Consider the following 22,209-nt stretch of genomic DNA (forward strand, 5'->3'; position numbering starts at 1 on the left):
AGCAGAAATAACAGAAATACAATGTATATAAGAATCAAAAAGGTCAAGTGAGATTGAAGACAAGAAAAACATTCTGTAGAGCAACGCTATAAAATGTAATATACAGTAATTAACTATGACAAATAGACAACATCACAGGCACGATCAACTTTACAGAGGTATTTCTCAAAAAACTGCCTAGGTGCCAGAAAAATCTGTTCAGTCATTCCTGTGCGGATTGCTCCAAACATTATACCACCAGAACCTGGCATAAAATAAACAAAATTTGTAAAAGGAATAGCGAAAAGATCATTTACCATATGCCTTACAATAACACATGAATAGAATGTTGGAAAATGACAAATGAGGTATCGTTGCAATCGGCATAAACCAGTGAATACAATTTCACAAAGAAATTAATATCAGACAAAGTATTCAGAAGTTATAAGCAGTTCCATAAGAACTGTTATAGTTTATAACCCCTAGGTGGCGCTGTACTCTGACTTCCCAGGTACCTTCAGGACATCATGTCGAAGCTCCTTATTAATTTTTGCGCGGATATGTCCAATAGTTCAAAAAATATAACAAATTATGTGAAATTTCAAAATGGCGGACAGGCAGTTCGGTCAAACCCGGCATAATACACATCGACAGATGCGGCATGATGTAAGCAATCCATAGACATCAAGACCATAATTTTCTGACAAACAGTTAAGAAGTTATGGGCAAAAATAGCCTATTTTCATATCTCATGACCCATAGGTGGCGCTGTCACCAAATTTGGCATGAACCCCAAGTTCATGGTCCACATTAAGTGTACCAAATTTCATTTCAATTGATCAAAGAATGACCGAGGTACAGTTTCAGAACCATTTTTGCGTCAACCTCGTTAAGTTTGCGCATTTATTACTTTTGAAAAAAGTTAAATATCAAAATTCTGTTCGGTCATTTCTGTGCGGCTCACTACAAAGATCACCTGTGACAAATTTCATAACAATTGCCCCAAATTTGAAGGAGGAGTAGCGAAAAAACTAAATACTGTACATTTCAAAATGGCTGCTACTGTAATGGGTGGAGTCTTACTGTAAGGTATTAAAAACAATAAGCATGAGGAGAGCAATCACGTGTACTAAGTAGAATTTTCATAGATCAAACGGATCTGCAGTTATAACCATTTGAACATTGAATTTTTGCACTGCTGGTGGCGCTATAGAGTTAGTACTAGAGACCCCATTTTTGGTCACATGACTTTTTAAGACCACCACTACAACTGTGCCAAATTTCATCATTTTCCTACATGCGGTTCATAGGGCTGCCATAGACACCAATGGCTAAGAAGAAGAAAAAAGTACAATTCCAATAGGTGTCTCAGCACCTTCGGTGCTTGACCCCTAAATATAGCTGCAAGCAGCGATACGGGGTCAAGCACCTTCAGCGCAATGAGCACCCAAAGCACAGCAAAAACCGCACGACGCAGCAAATGCGCAAAGCGCAGAAAGCGCGCAATACAGAGCCCGAACCCGAAGCAAAGCAAATGCAGAGCAGAACCACTGCAGTGCGGAGCAACAACAGTAAAGATGGCAAAAATATAATATCAGACAAAGTATTCAGAAGTTATAAGCAGTTCCATAAGAACTGTTATAGTTTTTAACCCCTAGGTGGCGCTGTACTCTGACTTCCCAGGTACCTTCAGGACATCATGTCGAAGCTCCTTTCTATTTTTTGCGCGGATATGTCCAATAGTTAAAAAAATATAACAAATTATGTGAAATTTCAAAATGGCTGACAGGCAGTTCGGTCAATCCCGTCATAATACACATCGACAGATGCGGCATGAGGTAAGCAATCCATAGACATCAAGATCATAATTTTCTGACAAACAGTTCAGAAGTTATGAGCAAAAAAAGCCTATTTTATTATCTCATGACCCATAGGTGGCGCTGTCACCAAATTTGGCATGGACCCCAAGTTCATGGTCCACATGAAGTGTACCAAATTTCATTTCAATTGATCAAAGAATGACTGAGCTACAGCTTCAGAACAATTTTTGCGTCAACCTCGTTAAGTTTGTGCATTTATTACTTTTGATCAAAGATAAATATCAAAATTCTGTTCGGTCATTTCTGTGCGGCTCACTCCAAAGTTCACCTGTACCAAATTTCATAACAATTAAACCAAATTTGAAGGAGTAGTAGCGAATAAACGGAATACTGTACATTTCAAAATGGCCGCTACTGTAATGGGTGGAGTTTTACTGTAAGGTATTAAAAACAACAAGCATGAGGAGAGCAATCACGTGTACTAAGTAGAATTTTCATAGATCAAGCGGATCAGCAGTTATAACCATTTGAACATTGAATTTTTGCACTGCTGGTGGCGCTATAGAGTTAGTACTAGAGACCCCATTTTTGGTCACATGACTTTTTAAGACCACCACTACAACTGTGCCAAATTTCATCATTTTCCTATGTACGGTTCATAGGGCTGCCATAGACGCCTATGGCTAAGAAGAGGAAGCAGAATAATAATAATAATAATACTAACAATTCCAATAGGTGTCACAGCACCTTCGGTGCTTGACCCCTAAAAATACTGAGAATTTTTTTTCATCAAAATAATTTTTTGAAGTGCATGTCTAGTTTTTAGACCAAAATTATCAAATTTAAGTGAATTTGTGCATAAAACAAGCAAAAAAATCTCAAAAAGTCAAGAAAAATTTGCTTACCCCATTGGCAGATTTTTGCTTGTTTTACGCACAATTCACTACAATTTGATATTTTTGGTCTAAAACTAGACATACACTGCAAAAAATGATTTAAGAAAAAAAATTCTTAGTATTTTTTCTTGTTTATTCAGTAAAAATATCTAAAAGTTCTAAAATTACGATGCTTTTCCATTGGCAGATTTTTTGCTTGCTTTATGCACTTAAATTTGATATTTTTGGCCTAAAAACTAGACTTATTATCTTGGGTCATTTTGCTCATCAAGAAAAACATCTTAATTTAAGAACTATTTTTACTGAAAACAAGACAAAAATACTAAGAATTTTATTTCTTGAAAAATTATTTTTTTGCAGTGCATTGGCATATTTTTTTGCTTTTACTGAAAACAAGATAAAATAATAAAATGTTTTTCTTGAAAATTCTTTTTTTGCAGTGTGTACACAGTAGAACCCCCCCCCCCCAAAAGTGATACCAAGCCGTACCATGCAGTGGAAAAGCACATTTTGTTTATAAGCAAACTGTGTGTGAATATAAATGTATTCAGCTTCCTAAAACAGATCTGACAAGCATATTCTTCTGCTGCCAATAGTATCATAGGAGTGCTATATAACACAACGGGCCAAAAAATTGATAAAGAAAGAAAGACTGAAGTGACGGCAGCGTTTAGGAAACATGCTTTAAGCGGATCTGGCTACAGATGGATGAATAATGTGGATAATTGCAGTCCAGGCGCAGTGTTACACGAGCTAATAACAGCTTCAACAGTCACAGAGAGAGAAATACAACAATGAATTCATTCACAAAATCAATTCAAATTCAGCCCGTGGCCCGCCAGGTGTGTGTGTGTGTGTGTGTGCTTACTGTCCAATTTCTGTCTGAGCGGGTTTGTGCCGTACAGCAGCACATGAGCCTCGGTGTGCACCGTCTGCAACTCCTCCAAAGTGGCTTTTCTGCCTCGAATACACTGCAAAAAAAAAAAAAAAAACCTGTGCATTATCAATTTTTACAGGAGAAAATCCATCCCATAAACCGGTACTAAGTTGTAGATGTCGAAAGCAGTGCGTTCAAACTTTATGCATGGTGTAAAAAGATGTAAGAGGTGCCTACACTATATGGACAGGTTGCACGCTATGTTCATTTTAAAAAACACCTATGACCCTGACTACGTTTATTAAAAGTCAGGGTTCCCACACCTTACTTAACTTCAATTTCAAGGACCTTTCAAGGACTTTCCAGGTCCAGTACCCTCAAATTAAAGTACTAAATGTGGGGATATATTTCAAGTGAGAGCAAGGTTACATCATGTTACATTTTAAGATACATTGTTACAGTTCCCTTTCAAGGGAACTTGCGCTGCGTCACTGCAGTGACACTTTGGGGATGTCTCCAGTGATAAGTGTGTCTGAATGTGTATATCAAATTTAACCAATGGTGAGGCTTAACAACAAAGACAGGGTGACGTTGGAGCCAGGAAGTATTTCGCTATCTGAAATATTGCCAAAGACGGCGTTACAGGGACACAGGAAGTATGGCAAGGGAGACGCAGCGTCTCGTTCCCTTCTCAGGAAACAACAGTTACATACGTAACCCGAGACGTTTTCATGTGTCAAACACAACGATGCCAAAAATCATTTTGGTATAAATCAACATTCGCATACAGAAGATATAAGCATTTAAAGCGAACAGTTTAGCATGTGTGCTTAAAAAGTCTAGCATTTTTATGATATTATCCTATACTACACAGGGAACAATATGGATTTTTTTTCAGAAAACTTTCAGTGACATGTATCTATGTATGCATATTTTCAAAAACTTTCCAGGGCCTCGAATTTCCCCCCAGATTCACAAACTTTCAAGGACTTTAAGGACCCGTGGGAACCCTGAAAAGTTCATAGGTAAATCTGACTGCTAATGCATTTACAAAAGTGTCACTTCTTGTCATGTTAATACATTTTGCATATTATAGGGCATATGCAATTATATGAGCAATTTCCCATACAGTGTTTATCCTAGTCCCAGACTAAAATGCATGAGCTGCCTTAATTTAAAAACATCTTGAACTACCTTTCTTAACATACTGTATATCAATGCAATTGTTTTGTCTCAAGATGCACACCAGTATTGTTTTTTGTAAGGTTTGCTTGTAAAACTACTTAAATGTCTAATATAACTAAGGCCTAGTCTTGGATTAATCTAAACCCTGTCTGGGAAACCGAAAAGTGTTTAGGGATTTCGATAATGTACATCACATATTTTTATAAATAAAATTTTTCTGGAAAATACACAACACACATTTGTAAGATACATCGAATGCATGTCTACCCATTATAGCCTTGTTATCAATCATTATGATTAACAAGACTCATTCGTAATAGTGTTATATGGCATCTATACTAAAGTCTAAAGTTGGCTAAGCAGAGTTAAAACAGCCCCCCGTCCACAACACCACCCACCCCGAGCTGGGCCCCACATGCCTGCAGAACAAAGACTTCGGCCCTCAGAGGTTCCTGAGCTGCTGGATTTGCAATAATGTCATTTTCCCATTTTAATAGCTCTGGCCCCTGAGACACAAACCATCCAAACCGTGCGAGCGGGAGGCGGCCCTGCCCACCTGTGGGACCCGGCTCTGTGCGGAGCAGACGCCAGCCGTGGGGTGGAAGTCGAGGTGACACCTGCAACAGGACGTACTACCTCTCATATTTAACAGCAGGGGCAGTTAAAGAGAGGCCCCGCGGGGGCCCGGTGCTGGCTGGCGGCGGCTTAAAACAACCCTGTTCTCTTTAAGGGCCCCCCTGCTGTAGATTAGGGGGTATTAGAGTCATGACTGCCTTTAATTGAGGCCAAATTCAGCGTTTCCATCTTCCAGAACAATAAACATCCCCACCACCGAGTAAACTTTGGAGGGAGAGAGAGAGAAAGCCATTGTTGTGCTTGTTGACATGTTTGTTTGGAAGAAAACAAAGTCTGCAGCTACGCGACCGCCTCTAACCGGTCTGACGCAACGGAGCCAGCGTGGCAGGAGAGATTAGATCCAGCGAGAGCCATTAGGCACCGCTGATCGGAGCGAATAAGATGATGAGAGAGTTCAGGAATGGCCCTCAGCAGGTGGAGGAAGAGATAAGCGGAGCCAGACAGAACCTAAATAAGCGTGTTTTGGCCAATTTTGGAAGAATATCTGCGGTTGATTCACAAATGGTAAAAAGTGTTGGGTGCTGATCATATTTAACTTGTCATCATTTGCACAAACTTGTGAAGTCAGTGAACCCAGTCTTTTGGACACCGCTGGAAATCACCGTTCAGTTCAGTTGTATTAAAAGCATTTGCATTGAGTAAACTGTTCCTCACTTTATTCATAAAGTTTCTTCAAACAGATCTGTGGCTGTATTTGTGATGGCTAAACAGCGCCTTCTACTGACTGGGGAGAAAACTTTTTAACCTGCCAAAATAACTCATATGAAACTGTCAGAGAGAAGCTAAATCTGCCTTTTTGTGTGAACAGATGTGAACGGTGAGCTGCCGTACACTCACACTGACCGCGCAGTCCCGTCTCCTGCAGGCGTGACCAGATGCTCTGGATGCGGCCGGCGTGTTCGGGGTGTATGTTACTGTTTCCACACATGCACTGGTGCTTCTGCATCAGCGTGTCGTACACCAGACCTGCAAAGATCGAGCCACATGCACAAGTACATTTTAGGGGTAAATACAGATGAAGACACACAGACTTAAATTATAGAAGTTATGTAAAGCGATATAAAAGGTGCTTCACGGTGCCATAAAAGAACAATTTTTAGCTGAATGGTTCCATAAAGAACCTTATTTGTGGTTAAAAAAGGTTCATTCGATTATTTTGAGGAAATTTTGACTGAATGGTTCTTCTATTGCATCACTACAAAAATAACTTTTTTAAAATATCTACAAATTCTTAAATTAAGATGTATTTTCTTGATAAGAAAAATTACCTAGGAAAATAAGTCTAGTTTTTAGACAAAAAATATAAACTTTAGGTAAATCAGTGCTTAAAACAAGCAAAACAAAATAATAATAATAATAAATCTGCCAATGAAAAAAAGAAAAAATTTCTTGACATAAGTTTACATTTTTTTATAAACACTTAGGGGCTGTTTACACTTGGTATTAAGTTGTGTTTTCATCGATCGGATCAGAAGTGGACGAGAGAGACACATTACGTTTACACTTGGTATTTAAATCCGTCTCTTTTGTCCACTTTCGACCGCTTCTCTCCTGAATACTGTGAGGGGTGGTCTGTCGAGACGGTGGGCGAGTCTCTCTGCTGTCATTCAAACCCGAGCGGGAGTAGTTATGAGTTTATATGGACGCAAACTAATATTATGTTGGAGTCCACTGCTTGTTTAGCAACTAAACATGCTGCACAGAGTTTTGTATGTGTATATGTTAGCTTTCTCTGAATTTTCAGCTCAATTGATGGAATAGGAACGCACAACTTTCACACGCTTTTAAAACTAAACTACGGAGATCACCCGCTTTAGTTTTATCAATGAAAGACTAAAAAATAGCGCTGTTCACCGTATGTTCACGCCAGAAGTCAAAAAAAGACGTAAAACTTGTGTTTAATAAGTCAGATTAGAAAAATGGGCGGAGAGAAGGCGGGCGCGTGTGGCTGTTCGAACACATTCAACCACATGTGCGTTCCGCAACTCCAAAGCGATCCGATCGAAAGTGGTTTCGACTACCTCTGAATGTGGTTAAAAGTTGTCGAAAGTGGACGAGCTCAAAACGTTTTGAACACTGTTTACACCTGGCATTAACGTCGTCCACTTGTGATCCGATCGACAAAAACGCATGTTAATGCCAAGTTTAAACAGCCTCTTAATTCAAGAACATTTTTCTTATTCCATTGGCAGATTTTTTTGCTTGTTTTTCAGCATAAATTCACTTAAATTTTATATTTCTTTGTCTAAAAACTAGACTTATTTCCATGGGTTTTGCTCATCAAGAAAAAGCATCTTAATCTAAGAATTTTTAGATATTTTACTGAAAACAGGACAAAAATACTAAGAATTTTTTTCTTGAAAATATATATTTTTTGCAGTGTGTGAATGTGTTTTCTATTATTACATTTAGAATGTATTTATCATTAGTAATATGTGTTGCTGAGAACTTCATTTGGACAACATTAAATTTGAATTTTCTCAATATTTTGATTTTTTGCACCCTCAGAATAGTTGGGTGAGCAGCTTGGCCAAATATTGTCATATCCTAACAAACCCCACATCAATGAATAGCTTATTTATTCAACTTTGAGATTTTAGGTTGGTTTAATTGTATAGTACATTTAAAAACAACAGACTTTGATAAAAGGGCTTTACATAACTTTGAGATGATGCATAAATCTCAAATTCAAAAGATTTACTCTTATGACTGGTTTTATGATCCAGGGTTATATATTTTGAATAATATTGTATTTTTATAATAATAATAATGGTAACACTTTACAATAAGGTTCATTAGTTAACATTAGTTAATAAATTAACTAGCATGAACAAACCATGAGCAATACAAGTGTTACAGCATTTATTAATCTTTGTTAATGTTAATTTTAACATTTACTAATACTTTATTAAAATCTTGTTAACGTTAGTTAATGCACTCTGAACTAACATGAACAAGCAATTAAAAGTTTTATTTATATTAACTAACATTAACAAAGATGAATAAATACTGTAACACATGTATTGCTCATGGTTTGTTAATGCTAGTTAATATATTAACTAATGTTAACTAATGAACCTTATTGTAAAGTGTTACCATAATAATACACGTATGAATATATCCTAATAATATGACCCAAGAAAGATATATTTGTACTTTATTCTGTTTAATTATTACAATAATAAGAAAAGTGACCCCTCGCTACAAAAAATTTCTTTCTTACTTAGTATTTTTGTCTTGTTTTCAGTAAAAATTATCTAAAAAGTCTTAAATTAAGATGTATTTTCTTGATGAACAAAACAACCTAGGAAAATAAGTGTAGTTTTTAGACAAAAATCAAAATTTTAAGCGAATTTGTGCTTAAAAACAGGCAAAAATATGGATTAAGAAAAATTTTCTTGAATTAAGTGTTTACGAAAAAACTTTTTTGCTTGTTTTAAGCCTAATTTACCTAAAGTTTATATTTTTTGTCTAAAAACTAGACTTATTTTCCTTGGTCATTTTGCTCATCAAGAAAATACATTTTAAATTAAGAATTTTTTGATGTTTTTACTGAAAACATGACAAAAATACTAAGTAAGAAGGTCATTTTTTGCAGTGCTTTCTCAACAATCATTGTTATAGTATTTGTTCTTCCACCTATAATTTAGTATTTTACTAATACAGAAAATAAAAACTATTACAATGGCTTTATATTCTTTCTTTTGATTTTGGGTTGAAATGAGTCTAGGACAGATAATAACCGCATACTGACCGGTGGTAAAGCGTGGTTTGACGGGCGGTTCCTGCACCACGATGGGAAAGGTTGCTGAGGCTGGAGAGGATTGTGCTCTGGACAGAGGCCGATGCCCTGGAAACGTCACGGACAGACCGGCCGCCTCCATAGATGCCTGATAATTCCTCAACTGATGAATCCTCTGTTGCTCCAACAGGAGAGCTTGCTGTTCGGAGATCAAACAGATGTTCAACTTTTAATAAATGAGCTTTAAAAACAAATTATAATAAGGACAAAATAAATAAATAACTGCATGGAAAAATAAATAACAAAAAATTTCAATTTTATAGACTTCAAGTCACTCTGGATTAATGCATCTGCCAAATGCATAAATGCAAAAGATATTACAAAAGAAGTTATAAAAGTAACCAGCAGGTGGCACTCTATGCATTCCACTTAAGTCGAGGCAAACGACACTTGCAAGACTGTGATTGTGCCTATAAACATTGCACCTTTTTGAGAAAAGCTGACTTTACAGGCATTTGAATGGAGGCAGGAAGGAATCAAATATAATTTAAGGACAAAATGCTTCTATAAGAGATTTTTAGTATAGATGATTCCTTTGCCTCCATCTATATCTTACAAATCCTGCTCAGTGGTTGGTGGCTAAAATAAAACTGATGTCTGATTTCATTTCTACACATTGTAGTCAATAAACATTTGTTTGGTTATATGCAAATCTCACAGACAGAAAACAATGTTTCCTTAGGTGGTGCCTAAAAAATCCTGGTTGTTAAGTCATTAACTGACAATGCGTGAGGCAGCGAGGTACAAGCTTCAGTTCTGCTGATGAATATTTCAAAGCTTGAATGCATGCAGAGGGCGTCTACAGGAGATCAAACCCCTGCGGCCCATTAAGAAGAAAGAGAACCGGACCTAATTGATCTCGTCGAGCACAAGTGGCCTCCCCCTCCTGCTCATTTAGTAAAAGCAGCTCAGGCTTGAATAAACAGATTCAAAACAAATTAAGTCATATTATCCACCGCGGGTTAGAGAAAGTCTTTTATTCACCTATTTTGTTCGAACATCAATGAAAGAGGCACACTATTGTCTGCACAGCTACTTAAAATAGTCTTTTTGTATTTGCTATGAATTGTGCTGGGACATTTACATTTATGCATTTGGCAGATGCTTTTATCTAAAGGTATTTACAATATAGTCAATGCTGTATATGCTACAATTATTATGGCCCTGCAGAAAAAAAGCGGGTCCGGAAAATGGATGGACCGTCAAAGTGTGTTCAAACCCATGACTTTGGGGTTGCTAGCTTCAATAGTTTAGATCAGTGCTTCTCAAATAGTGGGGCGGGACCCCCAGGGGGGGCTCGAAGCGACACCAGGGGGGGCGTGCGAGACCCCGGGGAAAATACTTTTTCAGGAAGTGATTATTTTTGCACCGTCACTTAAAGACATTACACCCCAATCACACTGATAAGCCGATTGAGTTTTTTATTATTATTTATTGATTATATTTAATTTAATTTTTCAGTATCAAATGGTCAAAAAATATTTTACTTTAAATAAGGATTGATTTTTTTTATTTCAGGCAAATTGATGCATTTTAAGTCTTTTCTGTTACAGACTAAAAAACAATGTTAATAAAGTTATTCTTTGTTGTAAGTTGATAGATATTTCTTTTTTGTGTGTTTTCTTTAATGTTAATAAGGATACAATGTTTTGCAGATGTGTAATTTTATAGACAAATTATACTATTACAGTCACGGAGGAGAGTTGGGGGGGCGCGAAATGTTTACTTCTTCCTAGGGTGGGGGGGGGTGGCGTGACAGAAAATAATTGAGAAGCACTGGTTTAGATACAGTGCTTTTTGACATGATGAAATTGTATTTTTAACAATGTATGCACAATATGTGACCCAGTCTGTGAATACCTAGCTAAAATCATTTTTGGTGATTTACGTTTTCTACATAAAATCATCCTACATAATGCAAAAAACATCCTGTGAAAATATAACCTTGATATCTTTAATATTGACTGAGTAGGGTCATGTCAAAAATTGAAATCAATGTGAAATCAATGACTTTGATGCTGATAATTTTGCAGAATAAAAGTTTTTGCTTACATCATATGTTTGTGTACTTTTTATAATAATTATGTACATATAAATAAACACACATGGATGTATAATTTAAAAATATTTATTTATAGATTAAATATATTTATATATAATATACATTACATAAAAATATAAAAATGTATATACACGTATATACATGTAAAAATTTCTTAAATATATAGTGTGTATTTATACATACAAAATTATTATACACAGTTCACACACATACAAGATGTAAACAAAAACTTTTATTCTGCAAATGATTAAATAGCGATTAACCGTTATGCAGCCCTAACACATATATGTCTACAGTTGGGTAAGGACAGAAGACTAATGCCCACTTTTCACAATGCCACCGAGTCTTGGGAAATATCTGCTGGTTTCAAACCACAAGCCAAAGTACAGCATTGCATTGGAAAAAATTAGCACCGTGCTGCCCCCTTCTGGTACTCAATTTGCTTTTCACTGTACCTTAGATGTGTTTTCACGAGAGACGGACACTGTGTCCGTCTCTTTCATCCTTACCTGCCTAAAGAGCATCTCTTCTTCAGCTTGTCTATCTCTCTGCTGGAACTCTTCACCCTGTTCGTCCGGAGGTTCCTGTTTGATGGTGACCCCGTGAGGAAGACTCTCAGTGGAGTCGCACAGACCCTGATGTTCCCTCAGTTCCTCCTCGGTCTCCTCCGGGTGACTCTCGTGCTGTCGGCTCGGCTCGCTCGGCTTAGCCATCATCTGAGAGGCAGGGAGACAGATATCGACATCGTAATTCATCCGAAGATTAGGGCTGTCATGATTATGACATTTTGGATGGTGATTAATTGTGATGAATTTAATTGTGATGAATTTAATTGTAATAGTGCACGCTAGAAGAATGAAGCTTAGCTTTTTGATTGGTGCAGTGTGGGGCACCACTTTGCATAAATAATGCTAGTTGATATTAAATAATGTGTTTAGATGACTCAAAAATCTCTTGAATTTAGGCATTGATTGATTGTTATTGATTTCTTAAAACAAGTAACCCAGAAACTTTAAAGGTGCAGTGTGTAAATTTTAGCAGCATCTAGTGGTGAGGTTGCGAATTGCAACCAACGGCTCAGTCTACTGCTCACCCCTCGCTTTTGAAACGCATAGAGAAGCTACTGTAGCCGCCACCAGAAAAACATGTTATCATCGGAGACAACTTAGTTTGGCCGTTAAGGGCTTCTGTAGATACATGGCGGCACAAAATGGCGACTTCCACGTAAGGGGATCCTTGGTTTATGTAGATAAAAATGTCTCATTCTAAGGTAATAAAAACATAATAGTTTAATATAAAAAGGTCTTTATACACCTCTGATAATATAGTTTTGTATATTATTTAGCATTTTTGTCAAGAGATCCTTTTAAAAATTACACGCTGCACCTTTAAGCCGATCATGACAATTAATTTAGTGTATTTACTAGGGGTGTGACGAGACACTTAATCCACGAGACGAGACGAAACACGAGATTGGGTTCACTAGAACGAGACAATATTTTTACACTTTTTAAGAAACCCTCAATGATAAAATAAATGAATAAGAAACTGAAATCACATTATTTTTTAAATGTTTTAACTTATCAAGGACTGGCCATAACAATTATTTTGCTAACTGATAATGAAGTAATTTGTTATTTTGGGGTAATAAAAATAGACCCAAGTGAGCAGTAGCATTTAAAATTACATAATAACGAAGATGCAATAATAATTGGTTCAAATAAAGTATTAAAACAAAGTAACATTAAACAACATTTTGTGGCCTATAAATAAAAAGCATTATGTATGTATTATAACAAATGCCTGCAGGGGGCGATAGAGGACTTGTCTCGCGGACGCTGTCTTCACTTTCACTTTCACTTTAGACGGAGAGAAATGCTTATTTTTAGTCAAACAATGTTTAAATCCATATTAATATTTAATATATGTCCATTTCTTTACACTAGAAATTATACAGTCACTGTAATTTTTTGAGCAAGAACATGCAGACATTAAATCATGTAAACTCTGAGTGAGGGAACAAGCAAAATAATAAATCTTGAATTTTTCTGTAATTTAGTGTTTAAAGGTCACATATTTTTAGGCTTTCTAGAGTTTTATTTTAGGTTATGATGTCCTTAAGAATATATATTTGCTGTTTAAGTACCAAAAACAATCTCTATATATTTTTTACAGCTCCTCTTTCAGGAGCTCTGCTAAAAACAGGTCGTTTTGGCATGTAATAAGTAATATTCATGAGCCTCTCTTCTGATAGGCCTGTTATTTTATGAGTGAAATACGCAGTTGAAATAAAGTTACCCATGGAATTACACTAAGTGTTAGTTTCTGGACACTAAATGTTAGGTTAGTAAACCAATAGACACAGAGACTAAGAGATTTTAACCTTACCATGTTTAACTCAATAAACAAACAGACACCAAAAGGGCTTGTGTCTCTAACTTAAGAATACAAACAACGTCTGATTTCCAACAGATATTCTATCAAAACCGGTGGCTACCAAAGACTTTAACGTTACAAAACAACACTTTAGCATCTAGTTAGCAAACACGTTAGCGTTGCATAATTGTTTACAATATATCATTTCAGTTTTCTCTTGCTCCATTATGTATTTTAAAAGTTAGGACTGCTGATAATTGCATGCGATTGTCTCGTGCATCTCTTCAGTAGAGCCGGTTCATTGATTAGTAGTAAATCACCATCAGCTGGTCCCAGAAGCGGCAACAGGCAGCCGGTTCTGAGAGCAGGTGATGCCGCTTTACCACTAACGACGAGATTCGCGTGACAATCGCGTGCAAGCCATCGTGCAGCCCTGCTTAATATGTGTTTACTTGGTTTACTTACGGGTTGTGGATTAAGGTCGGATCCAACAAAGTAAGGACTGCAACATCTTTGATGAGTAGATTCCTGGACAAACCAGCACTGAACTGCCACACCGAAGCAGTCACTTGTGAAATGTTTAGATCAGACGGCTAAAGTTGAACTAATTGTTGAGGAATTTCTAATTAAATGAATATTAGCCATTGTTCTCGTATATTAATGTTTTCAGAAGCCTTTGCAATGATTTAGTTTCCTGACATCCATCAATTGAACAGCATTTTCTCACGTGGTGTAATATAACTTAGGAGTTTGTTTAGGAACAAGGGGGTGGGGCAGTGGACGGTGAACAGTGCTCGGGGTGGAGACTGAAGGCGGCGACTGTCTAACGGTGACGTAGCAAATTCACGGAAGTACAAACGAACCGTTTTAACTCACAGCTACTTCAAGCAGGCTGTGTGAATTTGACTCTTAAATGACTGTTTTGAAACTTATATGGTACTTACACAGCCCCTAGACCTCAGTTATCATGAAAAAAGCCACAAAATTTCAGTTTTGACCATATGTGACCTTTAAGAAAAATGTTCAAGATTTATGCACAAAATCACTTAAATATATTTTGGTCTAAAAACTAGACTAATTTTCTTGGGTCTTTTTGCTCATCAAGAAAAAGCATCTTAATTTAAGAATTTTTAAATATTTTTACTGAAAACAAGACAAAAATACTAAGAACTTTTTTTCTTGAAAATCATTTTTTTGCAGTGCAGAAGTTTGCTGCACAAAATGACAAGTTATCACATTTATTTTGGGTGCGCTGTTCTTTTAAAAGAGTGGTTCTCAAACTTTTCTGTGTGCACCCTTACCTAATGTTTACATGACTCAAAAATCTTTTGAATTTATTATATCTCATTTTAGAGCTTTATGATATCTTGAAACCAGAAACCTACAAACTTTAAGCTGGTTATTCCACTGCAAAAAAAAATTTTCAAGAAAAAAAATCTTAGTACTTTTGTCTTGTTTTTTTAGTAAAAATATCAAAAAATTCTTAAATTAAGATGCTTTTTCTTCATGAGCAAAACGGCCCAAAAAAAATAAGTCTAGTTTTAAGACCAAAAATATGAAATTTAAGTGATTTTGTGCATAAAACAAGCAAAAAAATCTGCCAATGGGGTAAGCAAATTCTTACATTTTTCTGGAATTTAGTGTTTAAGAAAGATGTTCAAGATTTTTGTGCTTACCCCATTGGCAGATTTTTTGCTTGTTTTATGCACAAAATCACTCAAATTTGAAATCTGAAAAAGCATCTTAATTTAGGAATTTTTAGATATTTTTACTGCAAACAAAACAAAAATACCAAGAATTTCTCTTCTTGAAAATCATTTTTTGCAGTGTGCAATCAGATTAGTACACTTACAATTACACAATCATAATATGACACAATTTTGCATAATATCTGGACGTTTCACTGCACACAAACAAAAATTTTAACTGTTCGTTTAAGAGCACGTATGTAGCACGAGCACGACTTCACACAAACGCACATATTGCATGTCAAAAAGACACAATGAAAGCTACGCTTGCGATAAATAACATTCCTGGAACATTGGAACCCAAAAAGTAAAACAATTCAAGTAGGGGAGGTAGAGAAGGAATAGTGTCCTATAGTGGCCTCTCTCCTCCTGGCCCAAGTTCACGCTGTGACAGCTGTGTCCAACCCTTATCACCATAGCGATCTCAACCCTAGCCCCGCCCTCCCCCCAAGTACACGTACACACATGTACACACACATACACACACAGAGACACTCGAGTCTAGTAAAAACACAGGCCCTTGGCAAAGAGCCGAGGGAACATAATTGACGTCAGAGAGCTCGGCAGTTGCCTCATCTCTGTTCTTCATTCCAAACAAGCTTTTTTTCATATCATACCCCTTTGTTTTTCTCCCCCTTACTCTCTCCCATCAGCTCTGTGAACATGTCTGTGTCTGAGGGCATGTTTGGTACAGGTAAATTACACCTTGCATGACACGACCCTGTCTTTGTAAAGGAAACCGTATCCGAAAGTATGTGTGTGGTTTGGGGCATTAAAAATCTCTCAAGCACTCTTCCCAAATACAAAACCTACAAGTCTACCACTTGCAATTTTCTCTGAACAGTTCACCAAAACTGTGAATATAAAACAGCATATATTTCCTTTCGCTTTAGCTCTCCATATCTTCTCCTCTCAGGCAGTTTCTGTCACTGGCCGGCTCAGACTGTGCCAGACGCAGCTTGGGTCATGAATATTAATTACGGTACCGCACCGATTTACTGAAAGGTGGGCGTTGAAAGGTGAGTGCTAGCCACAGTGTGAATAAAGTTTAGCACCACGCTCACTTGCACATTCATTCAGTCCAACACACGGCCAAAACTACCGGTTGGCAGAGAGGTCTGCTTAAAGTCCTCATTTCGGATGCCAAGCTACAGTTTGTTTTCCTTCACACTAAATAAACCTCAAAGCTTGCTAAATAAACCTTCTTAAAATTTGAGCATCTCAGGCAAAGTTTATTAAGGGGATATTATGTTTATAAAGTCTTACAATGATCGCAAAACCTCTGGAAGAAAGACCACAATATAACTCCATCTTTGCTGTTGCTCGGATCTCAAGAGGCATTTGTATCTATAGAAAACTTAAATGCAAAGATTACCAACAGCCTTTTCCACTTTTCAAACACAGGAATGCATCAAAACTGCATAAATGCCAGAGAAGCATTAAATTCCTTTGACATCTTCCAAGTAAAAAGCAGCGATTCCCAGAAGCACTGCATTTGTTGATCCACACCCAGTGATCTCATTCCAGCAACAACTGTCTGTGTGCATGCATGCATACATGGATTAAACCTTTAACTAATCTATACTGTGCATTTGTGCTGGTGGGTGGAAGGAAAGCACATGCATTAAAAAAACCTATAGGGTAATGACCCGCCACCAGTGATCTCTAGAGATCTTATCACACACACTGTTGTTAGCACACACGGACCAGGAAAGAACGAAGAGAAATTCCCATCATGTGCTTGCAAGTTTCTGGTTTAATGAATTTTAACGCCTGTCATACAAAAAATATGCACATGGCACACTGCTTAATGTCTGTTTATTCAATATTTTGGCTAACTCTATTAAGAGCATGAAGTTGTTCTTGTATATTATTCTTCATACTTTCCAACATGATCAAATACTGAAGTTAACTTCAGTAGGCTGTTTAATATCGTAAAATGTAAAATTCCTACATTTTTAAACATTGCCATTACTACAATTACTACAGTATTTACTACAGTTATAGTAATATATAAAACTGTATGCACTAGGCCTATACTATATACTTTAACTATAAAGTGTGTTTTTTTATATACTACACGACAGTATACTACTAAATACTCTAGTGTACAACCGGTTCTATAGGCGGTTTATCGTACGCAATTATCGGTCTGAGTGGAACTTAACTTCTGGTCTCTGTTTGTTTAATGGTCTGACTAGTTGCTAAACTAAACTCTTGAATAAATGCCTCGTTGAAAATAACAAATGTTTTGGTTTCCTAAAGACAAAAGAAGACGGCGATCATGGATTATCGCTATTTGATGGGGGCTTTGGCAGCCATTCTGTGGTCAAGATTGTATGCATAATATAGTACACATTTTACTCAGTAACGTTAGCTAAGTGTAGTTTTTGATAAGCTTTAGCTATGATTTGAACCAAGGTAATCTACTTGTTGTTTATTTCGCTTGTTATCAGAAATAAACTACTATAAAAGGACTTTCATTCTTTGCGGAGTTTACCGGAAGTTACGTTTGTTCCACAAAAGCCATTTGTTTATGTTGTTACTACTGAAACCGTCTATATTAAATATATTTACAGTAATACTATAGTATACATTAACAAAGATTTGTAATTACTATAATATACTACAATTTAATACGTTTACTATAGTTAAAGGGAAATTCCGCCTTGAAATGATCCTAGGGTTAATAACAAACGTGTACCGAGTTCGACCGTTCACTGGAGTTTGTTTTCATGCTAGTCTAACGTGACCAGTGTTATTGCTAAACGCAAATTAGCATGTTATGGTAGCCTTCGGGGCATCAGTGCATTAAAAACGAAATCGCTATGTCTATACTACTAATAATGCTCAAAATAACCCCACACTTACACTGTAGCACAATGAGGGTCTCTATATGTAAACCGAAGCATTGAGAACTTTGCAAGTGTACAGGCAGTTTATTAAAAAGAAACATTTACCGTTCACGTCTGGATCACATATCCATGCGGGCGCCATCTTGGGAAAACTGAACTCTCGCGTGAAAGCACAACACCTGTTCAGGGCAACAACGTTTCACGCGAGAGTTTAGTTTTCCCAAGATGGCGCCCGCATGGATATGTGATCCAGACGTGAACGGTAAATGTTTCTTTTTAATAAACTGCCTGTACACTTGCAAAGTTCTCAATGCTTCGGTTTACATATAGAGACCCTCATTGTGCTACAGTGTAAGTGTGGGGTTATTTTGAGCATTATTAGTAGTATAGACATAGCGATTTCGTTTTTAATGCACTGATGCCCCGAAGGCTACCATAACATGCTAATTTGCGTTTAGCAATAACACTGGTCACGTTAGACTAGCATGAAAACAAACTCCAGTGACAGTCGAACTCGGTACACGTTTGTTATTAACCCTAGGATCATTTCAAGGCGGAATTTCCCTTTAACACAAAAGTATACTGCAATTTACTCATATTTAATACTATTATAGTACTTAATGTAGTTACAATAATGCAATAGTTTACACTGACAAAGTGTAGTAATTACTATAAAATAGTACAGTATACTAAAATTTAATACGTTTTACTATAGTTAATATTTAAGTATACTACGGTATTTACTACACTTAATACAGTAATAATATACATTAACAAAATTTTGTATTTTACCTACTATATTACAGTATATACTAGAACTTATTACAATTTACTAAATACTACAGTAATTAATACACTTACAATAAAACTATAGTATACGTTAACAAAGTGTGGTAACTACTAAAATAAACTTGCGACAAAAAATAAAAATAAAAGTTAAAGAATAAAAGATTTTACATAATATATGTGGGTGTGCTTTGTCTAATAATTATGTATAAATATATATATAAAAATAATATATAAATACACACACATGCATGTACAATTTTACGAAAAAAATCTATAAAATAAATAATTTTATTTATATATAATATAAATGTATAATGTATAAATGTATACATGCAATTTTTTTTTAAATATATACTGTACATGCATGCATGAGTGTGTGTGTGTGTGTGTGTGTGTGTGTGTGTGTGTGGGTTGGCAAATGTGGTTTACGAGGACATGAATAGTGTATAATGACATGTTAACTATGCTATTACCATGGTTTATGAGGACACAGGAAGTGTCCTCATAAACTGAAACGCTAAAAAAACATACTAAATGGTAGTTTTTCATAGATTAAAGACTGGCAACAGGTTTTTGTGACATTGGGGTTAGGGACTGGGGTAGGTTAGGGGAATAGAATATAACAGTTTGGACAGTATAAAATGCATTGCGTCTATGGAAAGTCCCCATAAACCATGTATGCCTGACTGTGTGTGTGTGTGTGTGTGTGTATTTATACATAATTATTAGAAACAGTACACCCACATATATAATGTAAACAAAAACTTTTATTCTGAAAACAATTAGTTGTGAGGCAGCCTTATAATATACTACAGTATACTGCAATTCATTACACTTTACGATCTTAAATACGATCTTAAATAAGTATAGTACAATTTACTATACTTTACTATAGTAAATAAATACAGAAGTATGTTATAGTATTCAGTATAGTCACAGTAACACTACAGTGTGCATTACTAAATATTATTACACAACTTGTTTGAATGCTTGATTCTGAGTGGCCAGTCGTGACATTTGCAGGTATGTTTTCTGAAATAACAGCAGCTCAAAGCTAATAACACACGGTAATCCCGATGCTGCAAATAATTTTGCCAAGTACAGTTTAATATTACACAAAAATTAAATATAAATGTCTTTTAATAACATATATGACATTATATTTACAAATGAATAAACTAAATAGCGTATTCGTGACATTTGAACATCTTGTCTTATCTTAAAGGGGACATATCATGAAAATCTGACTGTTTCTATGTTTAAGTGCTATAATTGGGTCCCCAGTACTTCTATCAACCCAGAAAATGTGAAAAAGATCAACCCAGCAACTAAGCTTCGGCAAACCACTCTCTGCAAGCATGCGAAAAAACAGGTCATTGAAATTTGGCTCTCCTTGTGATGTCAAAAGGGGATAATACCGCCCCTTAATCTGCACTATCCAACCACATCACTGCCATTTAGTGCAGAGATCAGCTCATTTGCATTTAAAAGGACACACTTAAAATACCTACAAAGTGGCAATTTTTACATGCTATAATAAATTATCTATATGGTATTTTGAGCTAAAACTTCACATATGTACTCTGGGGACACCAAAGAGTTATTTTTAAAAAATAAACGTGTTTTTCTGGCAAAAGGTCTGCATTCGTTAAAAATAAGCAAATAAATCGATATTTACCTTACCTTATGATGGAAACAGCTGTGTACTATCAGGATAATGAACAGTCAGCAGGTTGTTATCGTGAAATAAGCCCTGTTGCCTATACATTATCCCTAACTAAGTAATCACTATAATATACTACAGTATACCACAATTTATTACAGTTGACTATAGTAAAACTGAAGTATAGTACAGTATTTTTTATGTAGGTTTGCTACTGCTGCTTTTCAAACTCTTAACAGTGTATATTGCAACATTGCACCGTTTATTTTATACATGAGAGACTTGAATTTGCATATTGTACACTAGGTAAGATGTTAATTATCTGACTAAGCAAAGCAATAACCATAAAGTAAATGTGTTAGTATTAAACAGCCAATAAAAGCACCGTTTAACACATTTCACTATGCTTCCGCTCTGACCATAAAAGGAATGCACATCCTGCCGGTTGCCATGGTGATAAGAGGAGACAGAGCGCTGTACCTTGCTGATGTGAAGTTGCTGCTGTTGGAACTGTTGCTTGTGTTTCTCGAGGAACTGCTGATGTTGCTGTTGAACCACCAGCTGCTGCAGGGCCTGGGCGTTTTGGGGCAGAGGGGCCGACTGCGTGCGACCCAGGGGCCGATGCTGTCGAAGCTTGTGGATGGGATGTGACTGCAGGCCCACGCCCCCTAGACCTGGAGACGAAACACATGGACGTTGGGTTATACTGTAAACCAGACTGCGGTTAACGCTCAGCCCTTCGTGCTGGTAAAAGCTAATTAACACCTCATCTGCGTTCGCTCGCAGAGGAATAACATTTCCAAAACTTGCAACATGGTGAACTCGATTCAACCCACTTATTCTGCAATAACCGGAGGAATGTACAAAGTCAATATATATATGAAGGCAAATCATATTGATTTGAATTCAAATCAATTAAAAAACAATTATAAACTACTACATACAGTTATTATCTAACTATTATACTGTGAACCGGCCAATCAGACGTGAGGAATGCAGAGAGCCATGAAATAAACAAAAGTTACAACTACACCCTAGTGATGGATCACCAGAATAACAGCCATATATATATTTAGTTTGAAAACTACACTCCAGATACACTTTCAATCACTTCTTCTCCCCACGACTTGACCTTCTTGTTCACGCTGGACTCGTTTGTCTCTCTCAATAACAGTGGGTGGAGAAAAGAGATCCACCCTTTAAAGTGATGGTCCGTGATGGCACAAATCATTAGTTTGAATTGACTGCGCCAGCGAGGCGTCTCTCTTGTTCTCAGAATGAGTATTGACCCCTTCTTATTGCTGCCCTCCCTCTCCTGCCTCTTATGAAATCATTCCCGGCACATCAGGAGGCTAATTAACACCGTCTATGAGTAATTTGATTAAAATGAGCCTTTTTCAGTGCGTATCAAAAGAAATTGAATCCAATTTATAAAGGGTTCTCCATCACCTATGGTGGATGCTCTACAATACATCCTCAATGAGAACACAGATTTTTATCATTTATATCAGACCATTTGTT

General features: G+C 36.5%; 1 protein-coding gene across 1 annotated transcript in view; it reads right to left on the minus strand.

The window, feature by feature from the left end:
• Window positions 1-22,209, minus strand: part of hdac4 (histone deacetylase 4) — a 293,442-nt gene that overhangs the window by 76,068 nt on the left and 195,165 nt on the right. The window contains exons 12-16 of the mRNA XM_073854701.1: window positions 21,169-21,362; window positions 11,767-11,973; window positions 9,148-9,334; window positions 6,222-6,359; window positions 3,564-3,662 (exon numbers count right to left, since the gene is read on the minus strand). Of these exons, the coding sequence (XP_073710802.1) occupies window positions 3,564-3,662; window positions 6,222-6,359; window positions 9,148-9,334; window positions 11,767-11,973; window positions 21,169-21,362 (825 nt within the window). The remainder of the gene's footprint in view (window positions 1-3,563; window positions 3,663-6,221; window positions 6,360-9,147; window positions 9,335-11,766; window positions 11,974-21,168; window positions 21,363-22,209) is intronic.

Source organism: Misgurnus anguillicaudatus, chromosome 17, assembly GCF_027580225.2.
Source record: "Misgurnus anguillicaudatus chromosome 17, ASM2758022v2, whole genome shotgun sequence".
Lineage (NCBI taxonomy): Eukaryota > Metazoa > Chordata > Actinopteri > Cypriniformes > Cobitidae > Misgurnus > Misgurnus anguillicaudatus.